Source organism: Pleurodeles waltl, chromosome 4_2 (genome assembly GCF_031143425.1).
Source record: "Pleurodeles waltl isolate 20211129_DDA chromosome 4_2, aPleWal1.hap1.20221129, whole genome shotgun sequence".
In the NCBI taxonomy this organism is placed as follows: Eukaryota; Metazoa; Chordata; class Amphibia; order Caudata; family Salamandridae; genus Pleurodeles; species Pleurodeles waltl.
Window position 1 is genome coordinate 876,268,839 of NC_090443.1, and position 16,308 is coordinate 876,285,146.

Sequence of the window (16,308 nt, forward strand, 5' to 3'; positions counted from 1 at the left end):
TAGTCCTGCACATCTTACGAATCCATCATGTCCGTGGGCCAAAGTGTAGCGAAACAAGGCTTTGCCCACACAGGAGACCTGAGTCCTTTGGAGAGAACACTGCAGGGGCATCTGGTGACAAAACCACAGGCACCTCAGGGGGAAGGAAAGGGGGGGGCACCACAGCCACATGAGTCCACGACGCCAGATCCACGAAGGGCCCACCATGCCCACTGTGCCATCCTGGGGAGTGCAAAGCCACAGTCTCTCAAGTCTCTCCAGTGGGTGGGTTGCCCACTGTGCCATCCTGGGGAGTGCAAAGCCACAGTCTCGCAAAGTCTCTACAGTGGGTGGATTGCCCACTGTGCCATCCTGGGGAGTGCAAAGCCACAGTCTCTCAAGTCTCTACAGTGGGTGGATTGCCCACTGTGCCATCCTGGGGAGTGCAAAGCCACAGTCTCGCAAAGTCTCTACAGTGGGTGGATTGCCCACTGTGCCATCCTGGGGTGTGCAAAGCCACAGTCCATCAGGTGGATAAATGTCCCCACTGGACAAGGAGGATGCATGGTGGGCACAGTGAACCCTGAACAGTGCCTGACAGGAAGGGCCCAGCGGAGCGGTGCTTGAGACGGCGGTGCCCAGTGGAGCGGTGCTTGACAGGAAGGGCCCAGCGGAGCGGTGCTTGACAGGAAGGGCCCAGCGGAGCGGTGCTTGAGACGGCGGTGCCCAGCGGAGCGGTGCTTGACAGGAAGGGCCCAGCGGAGCGGTGCTTGACAGGAAGGGCCCAGCGGAGCGGTGCTTGAGACGGCGGTGCCCAGCGGAGCGGTGCTTGACAGGAAGGGCCCAGCGGAGCGGTGCTTGAGACGGCGGTGCCCAGCGGAGCGGTGCTTGTGATGAAGGGCCCAGCGGAGCGGTGCTTGAGACGGCGGTGCCCAGCGGAGCGGTGCTTGAGACGGCGGGGCCCTCTTCAGCGGTGCTTGTCTTCACGGCGGGGCCCTGTTCAGCGGTGCTTGTCTTCACGGAGGGGCCCTCTTCAGCGGTGCTTGTCTTCACGGCGGGGCCCTGTTCAGCGGTGCACTTCTGCACGGCAGGGCCCTCTTCAGCGGTGCTTGTCTTCACGGCGGGGCCCTCTTCAGCGGTGCTCTTCTGCACGGCGGGGCCCTCTTCAGCGGTGCTCTTCTGCACGGCGGGGCCCTGTTCAGCGGTGCTTGTCTTCACGGCGGGGCCCTCTTCAGCGGTGCTCTTCTGCACGGCGGGGCCCTCTTCAGCGGTGCTCTTCTGCACGGCGGGGCCCTGTTCAGCGGTGCTCTTCTGCACAGCGGGGCCCTCTTCAGCGGTGCTCTTCTGCACGGCGGGGCCCTCTTCAGCGGTGCTTGTCTTCACGGCGGGCCCTGTTCAGCGGTGCTTGTCTTCACGGCGGGGCCCTCTTCAGCGGTGCTTGTCTTCACGGCGGGGCCCTGTTCAGCGGTGCACTTCTGCACGGCGGGGCCCTCTTCAGCGGTGTTTGTCTTCACGGCGGGGCCCTGTTCAGCGGTGCTTGTCTTCACGGCGGGGCCCTCTTCAGCGGTGCTCTTCCAGTCAGTGTAGGGAGTCAGACCTGGCCTGGACAACCTGCTCACTCGCCCTCCGAACGTGCAGTGTCAGGCCCCTTCGGAGACGGAGTCCTGGGCCCTTTGGTGTTGTCCCTTGCAGCCGGGATGGGGCGTGTGGGGCCCTCCTGCTCCGCGCTCCTGCTGGCTGGCCTCTCCGCCCTGCTGCCCTTCCGCTCCTTAGATGGGGCTCTCGGGCCCTTGCCTCCCCTGGCTGTTGTGGCAGGTGAAGTGGCCGGAGTCACCTCCTTGGGGGCAGCCGTCTCAGTCCGCTCACGGCGGCCCTTCACTTTCCGGGTCCTCTTGTCTGGGGGGGGGGCTGCCAGTCCCCTTGCTGCTCAGTGAAGTGTCACTGCCGCCAAAGGGTGGACTCCATATTCCATGCACCACTTGTACCTTGGAAGCTGGGCTGGTGGTGGCTGAGGTGCCTTTGGGACTTTTCCCAGATGGAGGGGGTGGGTCAGGGGAGGGAAAGAGGTCAACATTTGAGAGGTAATATTTCTTTGGACCAGGGTAAAGGGTAGGAGTAGTGGAGATAGAAGTGGAGGAAGAGGATGTGGTTGTAGGAGAGTCAGGTGTGCTGTCCTTGGGTGCAGGTGACTGAGACGTAGGCTGTCGTGAGGTGGTTGGCTGTTGTTTGGGTGTCTGCCTGCGTTTATGTGTCTTGGAAGAGGGGGTGACAGACACAGTGGGAGAGGACACAGGGGACGTGTACATGGCAGTGGGGGTGGTGACTGCACGTGTGAGGACTGTAGTGGAGGGTGTGCTGGTGATGGAAGAACTGGCTGATGTTGGTGTGCATGCAGGTGTGAGTGTAGACGTCACAGGGAGGGAGGAGGGAGACGAGGAGGAGGGGGACACAGAGGTGGTAGTGACTGTTGGTATGTCTGCAACTGGGTGTTGCTTGGGTGAATGCTTGTGTGTTCTGTGGTGCTTATGTTTGGATGAGCTGGCCTTGGGTGTTGAGGTGTGTGCAGGCTGGTCAGATGGTGTGGATGGGATAGGCTGAGGAACAGGAGACAGAGAAAGGCTGGAGGCAGTTAGAAGAGGGAGACTGGAGACAGGGACAATGGCTGCCGTCAGTGCTGAGGCCAGAGAAGTGAACGCTTGTTGATGGGCAGCCTGACCCGAATTAATGCCCTCCAGGTAGGCATTGCTCTGTTGCACCTCCCTTTGCACCCCCTGGATGGCATTCAAAAGGGTAGTCTGCCCAACAATGAGCGTCCTCACGAGGTCAATGAGCTCCGCACTGAGGGCAGCAGGGGTAACAGAGGCAGGGGCTGAGGTGCCTGGGGCGAAGGAGACGCGCGCCTTCCTGGGCGAACGGGCACGGAGCGAAGACTGAGGGGCTGCTGGGAGGGCGGTGCTGTGCGCTGGGTGGCGGCTGTACCTGTTGTTGCGGGGGGCACAGATGTTGCCGCCCCCGCTAGGGAGCTCCCAAACGAGGACGTGTCCGTGTCGCTGGTGTCTCCACCGGCCCCCATTGTGGTGCTCCCCTCGCCCTCCGGATCACTGGTGCCCTCGGTGTATGTGTCAGTGCCCACCGGGGCCTGGTGACCTGCAGCTCCCTCGTGCTCCGACGCCAATTCTCCTCCGCCTGATGATGCTAATGCACAAGAAACAAAGAATAAGGGTGGGGGGAGAAATAAAACAAAGTTGAGTGCATGCCTTGTCAATAGCCTTGGCGGAGAGGACAGACACAGGTGCCTCATGCACTAAGCCGCGAACTTGGGGTACACTACTCTGTACTTCTGACTAGGCCAACAGGTCTAGGGACAACAGACGTGCTCATGGGTGATGTTGGACCATGGATAGCTGCACTTGGCACCCTACAGAGGTGGTGGGCGGGGGCACAGGGCCATGTCTAAAGGAGGGGACTACACTACAGAAAGCGCCCTGGCCTACTGTCACCCACAGCCCTCCTCTCCCACCCAGACGCCTCCACTGCGCGTATAGATAGGAGAATGTGCTGATACTCACCCCCTTGTGTCTGCTGTGATGTCCTCAAGCGCCCATCCAAATCAGGGTAGGCCACCGCCAGGATCCGGGACATCAGGGGGGTCAGGGTACGACTGGCACCCCTCCTAGGTCGGGAGGCCATCCCCAGCAGTGACTCGGCGGTCTTTCGGGTTCCACAGCGGATGTCCTCCCACCTCTTCCGACAGTGGGTGCCCCGTCTGGTGTAGACCCCCAGGGCCCGGACTTCCTTGGCGATGGCACGCCAAATATCGATTTTCTGATGGGCGCTCACCTGCTTAAATTCTACTGCGTCACACAGGCCTAGGCCTTGCATTTGCACACATACAAACATAGCAGTCAATACATTTTTGTGTACTGTGCAAGCTGTGTTGTACGTACCTGTGAGTTGATTGACTCAGTGCTCCATGTTGTCCTTCCTAGGCACCGTCCGCAGGGACTTGCGAGGAGAAGGATGAATCCTCCCGTGTACCGGCCGCTGGTTGACCTGTCGACAATGGAAGAACGCCATATAATACTCCGATACCGACTTGACCGAGCCACTATACATGAACTGTGTGCCCAGCTGGAGCCAGACCTGATGTCACCCATCCGCCAACCCACAGGAATTCCCCCTCTAGTGCAGGTTCTATCAGTCCTCAATTTTTTTGCAAGTGGCTCATTCCAGACAACAGTGGCCATGTCACCTGGAATGTCTCAGCCTATGTTTTCAAAGATTCTGTCCAGAGTGTTGTCTGCCCTGATGAAACTCATGAGGAGCTACATCATATTCCCAGAAGAGGCTGATTTGGCCACAGTGAAGGGTGATTTCTATGCCCTTGGACATATCCCCAACATCATTGGTGCCATTGATGGGACCCATGTGGCATTAGTACCCCCAAATGACGATGAACAGGTGTACAGAAATAGGAAAAATTACCATTCTATGAATGTGCAGGTTGTCTGTTTGGCAGACCAGTACATCTCCCATGTGAATGCCATGTTCCCTGGGTCAGTGCATGACGCGTATGTTATGCGTAATAGCAGCGTCCCCTATGTGATGGAACAGCTACAGAGACAGCGTGTGTGGCTAATAGGTGACTCTGGTTACCCCAACCTGCCGTGGCTATTGACCCCAGTGAGGAATCCCAGGACCAGGGCAGGGGAACGGTACAATGAGGCCCATGGGCGTACTAGGAGGGTCATAGAAAGGACCTTCGGCCTCCTGAAGGCCAGGTTTAGGTGCCTGCATATGACAGGTGGATCCCTAATGTACTCACCAAAGAAGGTGTGCCACATCATTGTGGCCTGCTGTATGCTTCACAACCTGGCTTTGCGACGCCAGGTGCCTTTCCTGCAGGAGGATGGTCCAGATGGTAGTGTCGTAGAAGCCGTGGAGCCTGTGGAGAGTGAAGAGGAGGAAGACGACGGTGAGTAAACAGACAACAGGGAAGCTGTCATACAACAGTATTTTCAGTAGCACACAGGTAAGGTTCAGCCACGCCATTTCCCATTTACTTAGAGCCTCATGCATCTCAACTTTATGTATTTCCCCCCAGCTCTTTTAAATAACATTTCTTTTTCCCTTCCCTTCTCAGTGCTTAATGACTCATAGCCCGACTTCTGCTTGGTTTGGCCATGTACTACAGCGTATTGACATTGGTATGTTGTCATCACTAACTGACATCACATATTGTGAACTGTTATGGGTTGTACGATTTTTTGAGAATACAGCATGACTCCAAACGGTTTTCTGTGCAATAATTGTTTTATTTTGTGTGCTTAGATAATGGTACATTATATGAAAACGGTGATGGGTGGGGGTGGAGTGATGTCCATGGCAGAGTCCAGTTCTCAGTCTGACAGGTCTATTGTCCATATGCCTGTGGAAGGATGGAGCAGGGGCTGTTTGAGTTTGGACAGGGTGGCAAGGTGGGACAGTGGGATGACTTCTGGGGGTATCTCATGCTGGCGGTGGTCTTGGCATGCTACTCTGTTTTTTTTTTGGGTCTTAGGCTCCTCTTGCGGGGTGGTTGTTCTTCAGCAGGAGGTGGGGTTCTTGTGGCCTGTCGTTGCGTGTGGGCCTCCTGTCCACTAGCGCCGGCGGAGGTGGTAGGCGGTTCCTGGCTAGTGACAGGGGCCCTGTGTGGTGCCACATGGTCCCGCAACGTGTCTTCTATCCTGTTGAGGGCCTGGACCATGCTCCCCATGGCGGTAGCGATGGTGGTGAGTTGGTTGCTGAACCCCATGTAGCGTTCTTCCTGCTGTGCCTGTATCTCGGTGAACCTGGCCAGTACCGTCGCCATCGTCTCTTGGGAGTGGTGGTATGCTCCCATGATGGTAGTGAGGGCCTCTTGGAGAGTGGGTTCCCTGGGCCTCTCCTCCCCCCCCTGTCGCACGGCAGCCCTCCGAGTTGCCCTGTTTGCCTGGGCCTCTGTCCCCTGGACGGTGTGCCCACTCCCACTGCCCCCAGGTCCCTGTTGTTGTTGGGGTGTTGGGTTAGCCTGGGTGCCCTGTAGTGGCAGACACACCGCTGCTTGACCTGTCCTAGAGACAGAGGCATGGGCCCGCTGGGTGGGAGCTGTGCTGTTGTTCCCAGGGGGGTTTGGGTCTGCTGTGGCCTGTGTCTGTGTTTGGGGAACCCACTGCCCAGAGGTCCCCGATGGTCCGGGCTGGTCATCAGGTTCCAGGTCGACCGAGCTGCTGTCCTCACTGGGGGCCTGTTCCGGGGGTGGGATGGACATTTGAGGACCCTCCTGACCGGTGTGTTGGCGTTCGGGTCCTGCATGGGGTGAGAGAGTATGGTTATTGTTTCTGTGTGTGAAATAGCGTGCGATTTATGGTTGCCCTTGTCCCCCAGTGCAGGCATTCCCTTGTGGGTGGTGTTGTGAGGGTGGTTTGTGGGGGGGGATGGGTATGTGCAGTGGTCATGCTTAGGTAATGGGTGTCCAATGTTTGTGGTGGCATGCAAGGGTTGGTGAGTGGTTGGGTGGGTTGTGCTAGGGAAACATTCTCAGGGATGATGTGTGATGGTGGGTTGGGGGTGAGGGTGGGGGTGTGGGTTGGCATGCTGGTGGGGTGGGGGGGATGAAGTATATGAGATAGGACTTACCTGAGTCCATTCCTCCGGGTACTCCAGCGAGGCCCTCAGGATGCAGGATGTTTAATACTTCTTGCTCCCATGCTGTGAATTCTGGTGGGGTGGGTGGGGGTCCTCCGCCAGTCTTCTGCACCGCGATGTTGTGTCGCGACACCATCGAGCGCACCTTCCCCCGTAGGTCGTTCCATCGTTTGCGGATGTCGTCCCTATTTCTGGGGTGCTGTCCCACCGCGTTGACCCTGTCCACGATCCGCTGCCATAGCTCCGCCTTCCTTGCTATGGTGGTGTGCTGAACCTGTGAGCCGAAGAGCTGGGGTTCCACTCTTATGATTTCCTCCACCATCAACCTGAGTTCTTGGTCCGTAAAGCGTGGGTGTCTTTGTGGTGCCATGGGGTGGTGTGGATGAGGTGTGGGGTGGTGTATGTGGTGATGAGTGTGTTGGTGTGTGGTGCTTTGTGCTACTATGTGGTGTGTGTGATGTTGTAGTGTGCCTCTGTGTGTCTGGCTCTCTATTCTCTGATGTGTCTCTCTCTCCTTCGTCTCTGATTTTTGGTTGTAGGGGTTTGTGGGTGATGTGGGTGTGTGTTTTATAGTTGATTGGATGTGTGGGAGTGTTGTTTGTATGTGTATCAGGTGTGTGTATTTCAAATTGTCCAATGTGGTAGTGTTTTGTAAAGGTGTGTGTATTTTGACCGCGGCGGTGTGTACCGCCAATAGACTACCGCGTTTGAAAGACCGCCGCGTGGATTTGTGGATCGTATTGGCATGGGCATATTTCTGTTGGCGTGGCGGTGGAGGTTTAGTCATCTCCAGTTTATCGCTGGCCGCTGACTGCAATGGAGGTCGGATTTTTGGAGGTTTGACAGTTGTGGGTCAGAATGACCGTGGCGGCTGGCCGCGGCGGTATTGTGGCGGTCTTCTGACCGGCGGTAAGCGGCTTTTACCGCCGAGGTCAGAATGACCCCCAAAGTCTCTCAGAATGGCAAAGGATGATGAAGAATGGCGAGGAATGGCAGAGTGATAGCTCAGTAATGGCTCGGTAATGGCGAGGAAGAATGGCTGATTTCTCTTCAGGTCACGCCGTTATATCAAAGTTGTCGAACAAGTCTCTAATTTCCCATTGGGCAATATTTGGTGCATCGTTATCTCTGTCCAATAATCCGTCACACACCTTACTAGAATTTTCACCTAAGACAGTTCTCATGCAGTGGATTGGCTCCTGTGATTGACGTCTTCAATGAGTGGAATGTCAGGTAAGAAAAGTTACTCTTGTCACTCCAGTCAGTAGTTCCATTGTCTTCCCCTAGTCCAGACGACCTTGCACCTGTTGCGAATTACACTGTTGCATTCATCAAGAATGTCTCCTTGAGCAAGTCGGGTCTCATGAGAAAGAATTTACTACAGCTACACACATATATCTCTAGCTTCTGGAAAAGTACAGCTTTGTGTCCTTCAGGGAAACAGCACATTGCACGTTAGAAAACACAATTAATATGAGACCAGGCAGCTAGGCCCAGACCCTTGCTAACTAAGGCCTAGTGATTTATTCAGCATAACCCTAATACATAATCCTTAATGCTAATACAAAATCACACATTAATACATTGTTAATTCATTATTAGTCAGTTTCATTAGTCATCGTATACATTGGTGGTCACTCCCCGTGGGCACATTTCAAACGCGTACATTATTTTTCTTCTAGGTTAACATGTCTTCTACGTGGCTTCATTACACATTATATTGCAAGCTTTTCATGTTAATATTAATTTTAAAAGTCACTCTCCAACACCTTGGTGGAAACTTTTAAGTTACACTTTCGGAGTAAATATGCACTCTGTTTTTGTGAATAGCTAAAATGTATTAACCTTATTTAAAAATGTAAATTACTCAACAGTGTAAGTTACCTTTGTGAATCAGGCCCATATGGTGACTGGATTACCAAAAAATAATAAAGCTGCACCCATAAATGTACTCCTTGAATGGGTGCAAATTTTCAAATTTCTGGAATTCACAATCATTGACAGTTCTAGGCTTGGAAAGCTGTGCTAGTCGCAGGTTTCCAGGCATACTACTGGTAATCAAACACCCAAAAGGTGCAGGAATGAATGCCAGCAAATAGTGTTCTCTTTAACCAGTGGCAATCGCTAGGGTAGCATTCTAACCCATAATTTACCCTAGACAGAGGCCCACCAAATGTAAATTACTACTGGCAATGTCCCTCTGGAAATAGTCCATCCCGAAACATGGTCGTCTCACCCCTCCATCTGCAGCGCCTGTTTTTTTAGTTGCGAAATTTGCGAATAACACCCTCACCACTTCCATCCTTCGAATCTCACTTGCTAAGCTATGCACCTGGTCAAGCAGCTTTCAGGCAACAATAAGAATGTCAAGATAACTCTGGTGATCACTATTCCTGCTGGAGAGGGATTCTAGTTTTGTCTAGTGGCAGTTCTGACTAATCACAAAGCAGCACAGAGAGTTAATATGCCTACTGCAAAGATCATGTATCATGCAGATCACAGAACTGTAATTTAAATGGATATCTGAGTGGGTTACTGCCTTTTACACAGAGACCCTTTTGTTATATGCCATTCATAAATTAGAGTACTAAAATAGCACAGAGAGCTATAAGAAAGAGCTACATGCAAACTGCATCCTATAGGTTGGAATACTGTGTATTGTTTTCCAGTGTTTTGTTATCCTAATGTTGCTAAAAATTGATTGTTTGAGTAGAAACACATTCGCCATGCCAAACACTCTTAAAATATGTTGCCTACTATTAGGGATGATTTGTGATTCCTACAGCTTGTAATACTCTTTGTCTTATGTAGCATTTCCTATAGACTGATTTACAATTAATGATTAATTTCCTCTGTATAACATGTGTGATGTCAAGTGACACAGGTATGAATAGTGCTATACAACAAATGAAATGCATGTGAGAGAATAGCTTTGGAGAGATGAGAAGCACTGTTGGAGGGTGGTAGTGAGGGAATCCATGGAGAAGGAGGTCTCTGGGGGTGCCAACAAAGATTGTTGCACCAGGCGCCCCGAGCGCTAAAGCCAAACCTAAGGATGAGTACCTAACAAGGATGTTGGTGAGGTAGCTAAATTATATTTAGGGACAGAGTCTAGTTGGGGGTATTGATCAACTGGACAAGTAGTTAATACAAGGACCTGCTTTTGTTTGGCAGATGGACCTCCAGCTGGAGATGATACTATGAAGTAAGTGTACAACTGGGGAGGCTATGGAGCATACTTGAGGCAAAATGTATGATCTTATGTAAAAGGGAAAATGGTGGTTAGGAAGGCCTACTAACAAACTGTTGCATTAGTCCAGTATTGAAGGGGACGTTAGGGTAGACTTGAGGAGGCTTAGAAGTTGAAGTTTAGCAGCAGTAGCTGTGGTTAATATGAAGGGCTCCAGGTGCATAGTAAGGTTACATATTATGCTAATATTTGTTGAGTATGTATTGGATTTGTGTTAGTAGAGGTAATAGTAAATTTGAGCATAGATGATAGTAATCAGAGCTGAGTAATTAAAATAGGACAAGCAAGACAGAAACCTAGATCAGAGAGAGCCAAGGATTTAACAATCTTGAGACTGAAGAGATCAGAAAGTTCACAAAAGTGATAGGGAGATTTAAATATGGGGATCAATTCAGCAGGTGTGGGGCACTTTGTATATGGTTTAGGATCAATTGCATGGGTTTCAGGAAGGTAGGGGAAAATGAGTGGGTTTATTAGAAATTAGGTAAGGGTATTCCTGTTTATTGTGCTTTTAGAGGCAATGTCTGTGGATAGAAAGGACATTGAGGGGGTCATTCTGACCCCGGCGGTGCCTGAGTGCATTCTGACCGCGGCGGTATGGCCCTGAGGAATCCCCCATGGCGGCGCAGCATGCTGCGCCGCCATGGGGGATTCCGACCCCCTCACCGCCATCCTGTTCCTGGCGGTTTCGACCACCAGGAACAGGATGGCGGTGAGGGGTGTCATGGGGCCCCTGGGGGCCCCTGCAGTGCCCATGCCAATGGCATGGGCACTGCAGGGGCCCCCGTAAGAGGGCCCCACTTTGAATTTCAGTGTCTGCTTAGCAGACACTGAAATTCGCGACGGGTGCTACTGCACACCTTCCACTCCGCCGGCTCCATTCGGAGCCGGCTTCCTCGTGGAAGGGTGTTTCCCACTGGGCTGGCGGGCGACCTTTTGGCGGTCGCCCGCCAGCCCAGTGGGAAACCCAGAATGACCGCCGCGGTCTTTTGACCGCGGGACGGTCTTCTGGCGGTCCCAGCCAGGCCGGGGTCAGAATGACCCCCTGAGTGAGGGATGAGAGAGGTGGGGATGATGGGATTGGCAAGTATTTTTAGGATGTGAGCAAAAACAAGAAATTAAGTCAAGAAAGTAGTTGGATTCAGGTGTATTCAGTGCTTTTCTGAGGTCTTCCAAAATATCTTTATTGTCATCCATATACTCTGAGGTTGTATCTTTATACCTTTCTTATACACATTCTTGTTTTAATAGCCTGGAGTTTGAAAGTAATCCAGGACTGTGGTGGTGGAGTGTCTGGGATGAAGTGATTTAGAGAGTTTTGTGTGGTGAATGCTGTTCTAAGTGTGCCATTGAAATTGTCAGAGGAGGTGGAGTGAAGAAATGTTTAAATGTTGTTGTGCACTTGGTTTTAGAATGAAGGCATAGCTCTTTGTGGGTGCTTACATTTGGACATGAGACTGTTTTTCTAGGTGTAGATTGGAGAAGATCGTAGCTAATAAGTAAATGATGACATGGTCAGAAGAAGAAGAGTAGATAATAGGAGGTGATCGGGCATTGATTTTGTAAATGTAATACATGGAGATAATTAAGCATTTGGAAGCATGCTACTCCCTGGGTGGCTGGAAGGATGTAGGATTGCAGTGTGGGCTATTCGGGAAGTGTTCTGGTGTTTTTCGTCATTGTCTAAGTTGTGCTCCAATTGTGTTAAAAATCACTGTGCCTGGGTATATAGGCCCTCATTCCAACCGCGGTGGTCAATGACCGCCGGGTTGGTGGACCGCGGGAGCACCGCCGACAAGCCGGCGGTGCTCCAATGGGCATTCCGACCGCGGCGGTAAAGCCGCGGTCGGACCGGCAACACTGGCGGTCTCCCGCCAGTGTACCGCCGCCCATTGGAATCCTCCAAGGCGGCGCAGCTAGCTGCGCCGCCGAGGGGATTCCGACCCCCCCTACCGCCATCCAGTTCCCGGCGGTTCTCCCGCCGGGAACCGGATGGCGGTAGGGGGGGTCGCGGGGCCCCTGGGGGCCCCTGCAGTGCCCATGCCAATGGCATGGGCACTGCAGGGCTCCCCGTAAGAGGGCCCCTAAATGTATTTTAGGCCCCTAAATGTATTTCACTGTCTGCTGCGCAGACAGTGAAATACGCGACGGGTGCAACTGCACCCGTCGCACAGCTTCCACTCAGTCAATATTCCACCAATTTGGACCCTCTCATCTGTGCTATATCCACTTATATCCCCTACAGTGTCCTCCACTTTGCTCTATCAAAACACCCCTACTCCTGCCCCAGGAGTCCTGCTCCCATTCTCGCCCACTACTCCTCCTTCCTTTTCTGCCACTTCTTGCAAAACCTCGCAGCCGTACATTGACAGGGGCATTTTTCTTCCTCCTTTGAGACCTCACTCCCCAGCCAGTTTTAGTGACTCGAATACTAGGCTTATGTGTTCCTGCTTCTGCTTCCCAGAATATTGCCCAAAGCTTCACTACTTGGCAGTGGCGGCCAACACAATTTAAAAGTAGTGGGGTGGGTGGAGGAAGCGCAGGGAGAGCACTGAGGGGGAGCAGGCACTAGGGTGCGGGGTTTTAATAATTAAAAAAATATAAAACACTAACCTGGTGCTGCCGGACACCTCACACTCCTCTGCTTCCTGGGACAGCTTCAGAGACTCTATGTGCATTCCCCACTCTGCTCTCATGCTATTACCGAGTATGAAAGCAGTACAGGGATTGGCCTAAGTGTGCTGGGTTACCGCTCGCTCAAGCTCAGGGAGTCTGTGCTGGTTCTCCAACCCAGCTGTCAAATACAGCTGGGTTGGAGAAACCTACTTGCACTTGTCTGTTTGGTCAGCCTAAACCAGCTGGCCAAACTGACATGCACCATTAAGTGCTCTCCACTCCATTCCTCCTCACCTCTCCCATGGCTCAGCCCCACTCCTCCCTAAAATCGCTGGCTCAGCCACCAGCTGAAAAATAAAACTATAATAAAATATTGTTTTATTTTTCAGCTGCTGGCTCTGAGCTGGTGGGGCGACGCTCCTCTGCCATTTTGGAGGAGCCACTTCTGCTACATGGGTGCATTCATTTGTCCCCTACTCCATCTCATAACCCTCTGCATGGGCTACTCTCTGTGATGAAATACTGGCAGGCCTAACTATTGTCTGCAGCATGAACAGAGGGACATCATAAGAGCCAGCAGAAATCCTCTGTCTATCGCCATAGCCTCATAATCAGGCATAAAGTATAAAACCCTTGCTCCCTTTGCAGTGCTGCCCCACCAGCCACCTTTTGCCTCCTTAAAAATCCTGAGTTCACCAAAACCTTAGCTACCTCCACATTCTCTCCCATCTGTATACACCCTGTACATTATTGCACCAAAACAGCCCCACCATGCTTCAGTTGATGCCACTGCTTGGCCCCCTGTTGGCACTGCCAACAGGTGATGCTAGAATGACAACAGCTACCCCCTCCGGCAACCATCTCTGTACCTGGCCATCCTAAGAAAACCAATCTGTGTTCCAGCACCCAGGGAATCAATAGATCCTCTTGTCCTGCATTCCTCAGCACTAACTGTGCCGCCACCGCCTTCTTACCACAAATGCATTTATAAAATATTGCTTCCATGTAGCTTTCTCACCTACTCACAATCAGCTGTTATCATCCAATCCTTTCTAACTCACATCAGCATATCTTCCTACAGAAAGGACTGTATTGTGATTGTCAGTGGAGGCAAAAAAGGCATCCTCCCTTTCTACCCTTTCCTAAAACTTTAGCACCTAAATCACCCAAACCTCTCCCCCACCTGCCTGCTGGACTCCACCACCTACCTAAATAACCAGGGGTTACCTCCTTGAAACTGCATTATCCTAAAACATACAAATCTCTCTTTTTGTGTTACAGGAATAATGCTGGGAAGGATGGGTAACAGTGGTGTCCCTGTGGTCAGTTTTTGTCAGTGTCTAAATGAATCTGTGATGAAGATAGTAGCTGTTGCTGTGTGGTAAGTAACTAGTCACTGTTTCAGAGTGATTTTATGTGTTTCAAAAGTAAAATCAAATTGAGAGAAGTGGTTTTAAATAGATATAATTTAATGGGACTTCCAAGAGATTCTGCACCGACCTGTGTGTAGCCTAGTGATTGAAAACATAATATTTTATTAAAAGTGTATAGAGAGGCATTAATTCAATTGCTATACCTAATTCAGCAACAAATAATGAAGCAAAATATTCCTGGTCCTCCTTCAGAAATAGTGTTAAAATTTATTTCTTCAAGTATTCTGTAAACCATCAGGCTGCAGTAGTTACCAAAAACCTGAATCCTTGATAGAACTTAACTTGTATCATTTCATCCTAATTTTAGTCATTCATAGCCAATTCAAGTATGATTATGTCTTTTCTAGCATGGAGACCAGTCTGGCAAGATTTTTTTTAAAGGTAAGGGGGAGTAGACCCAAATATGTAAGGGAAATACATTAGTACATACTGTCATACATTTAGACATATGAATCAGGAAGTGTTGGGGAATGTGTTTCTTCCGGGAAAATGTATTGCTCCTATCAAAAACATTAGGGCCTAATTAAGAGCTTGGGGGCGGGATAGACTGTCCGCCAAATTCCTGACAGGGTGGCTGCTACCGTAGTGACAATCGCCCTGCTGGACCTACTAGGTGTTTCCCACTAGAGTTTCTGCCCATCAGCATGGCGGGAGCTTTGTCTCCAGTTCAAGATCGAGCCAGCGGCAATGCTGTCGCCTGCAGTGTGCACCAGCACCCTCGCAATGTTCACTGTCTGCACAGTAGACAGTGTACATTGCGAGGTTGTCTGGCAGGGGGACCTCTGCACTGCCCATGCCATGAAAAGGCTGGTGGACAACGAGGTCATAATCCGCAGGGCAGCACTGCCCTGGCGGATTGTGACCTCCACTGACATCAACCCATCGGGATCACCAATCCCGAAAGAGACAGTGGAAACCTGGTGGTATGACCACCAGGGCCTTAATGTGCCAGTTGGACCGCCACAGCAACGGCAGTCCTGACCTCCACCGCCAGCCTGGTGGTCTTAAGACTGCCAGCCTCGTAATGAGACCCTAATTGTACAGATGCACATTTCTGCATGCTGAACTCAAGCACATATTCCACAAAGTGGCAAGTCAGCATGGGTAAAATTTAGGAAGCATGAACTCGCATGTAATTTGTATGCCTGTTGTAGATTCGTTTATGAATCCACAAAATGATGGGAATCTGCATCAGCTTGGCTTTGCTAATCTGTCCTTTGGGATTAGTTTCTTAATGGCTGATACCATTAATGTATTTGCTTCAATGTACTTTTTTATATGTAAGAGTGTTTCCAGTCACCAGGTGTTTTATACCTTTACCAGCTTTGATTAGCTTGTTCTATTTAAGTCTGTTGTATTTAGGTTTTTGTCATTATTTTACAGCAAGACCCAAGGCAATGTATTTTCTGCAGACTCAAGGCTTGCCAATCACATGCAAAGAAAATTGCTCACTGAGCTTGAATTACAGTGTTGAAAAACTTGAAACAGCATAAGATGCCATGGCATCAGCTGAAAAGCTCAAAAGTACCTTATCAGCTTCTTTAATCACTAGCCTTTTGTAAATCTGGTTAAAGTAGTAGTCTAGAAAACTTGATAAAGAGGCTGAGGAACATATGAGGTAGCAAAGCCAAAGACGACTACATTATGTCTATGTTTTAAAAATATTATTACGTTCGACAATACGACTTGGTAAAGTTGAATAAGAAAAGACATAAAGTAGACCTGTGTATGACAATGAAAACAATCCCTGGTGTGACACAAGACTGCAAGCCACCCTGCCCCACTTAGGAGTTGTACACAACCACTTGTATCTATTTCCTGTTAGCTAGCAGTCCTAAATCATAGGATATGACTTACGGCAAGTGGGAAATGGATGGTGCCCGTCTGTTCCAGCATTTGTGTGTTGGTGTTAGAAATGGGGTCTTTGATTGGCAGTCAGGTTACCCCCTATCCAAGCAAGGACCCTCACTCTAGTCACGGTAATTCACACACAATCCAAATTATCCTGGGCCCACCCTCTGGTAGCTTGGCACTGAGAAGTCAGGCTTAACTTAGAAGGCAATGTGTAAAGTATTAGTGCAATGAATCATACAATAACACAATATAGTACCACAAAATTACACCTCACAGTGTTTAGAAAAATATATAATATTTATCTGGATAAATGCAGGTCAAAACGATCAAAGATGCAATAAGTAAATGTTGAGATATCACTGAAAAGTGATATAAAGTGTCTTAAGTCTTTTAAAAGCAAACAAAGTCTCTTTCAAACACAAAGTACCTGGTTCACGTGAAAAATCGCAAAGAACCACAGAGGAGGAGAAGCATGGAAACAAAGGGGTGTGCGTCAATTTCTCAGGCCAC

General features: G+C 50.7%; 1 protein-coding gene across 1 annotated transcript in view; it reads left to right on the forward strand.

Annotated features, from left to right (window-relative positions):
* The window catches only part of SLC1A7 (solute carrier family 1 member 7), a 605,311-nt gene that overhangs the window by 485,963 nt on the left and 103,040 nt on the right, over window positions 1-16,308 (forward strand). The window contains exon 6 of the mRNA XM_069232652.1: window positions 13,793-13,892. Coding sequence (XP_069088753.1) covers window positions 13,793-13,892 — 100 coding nt within the window. The remainder of the gene's footprint in view (window positions 1-13,792; window positions 13,893-16,308) is intronic.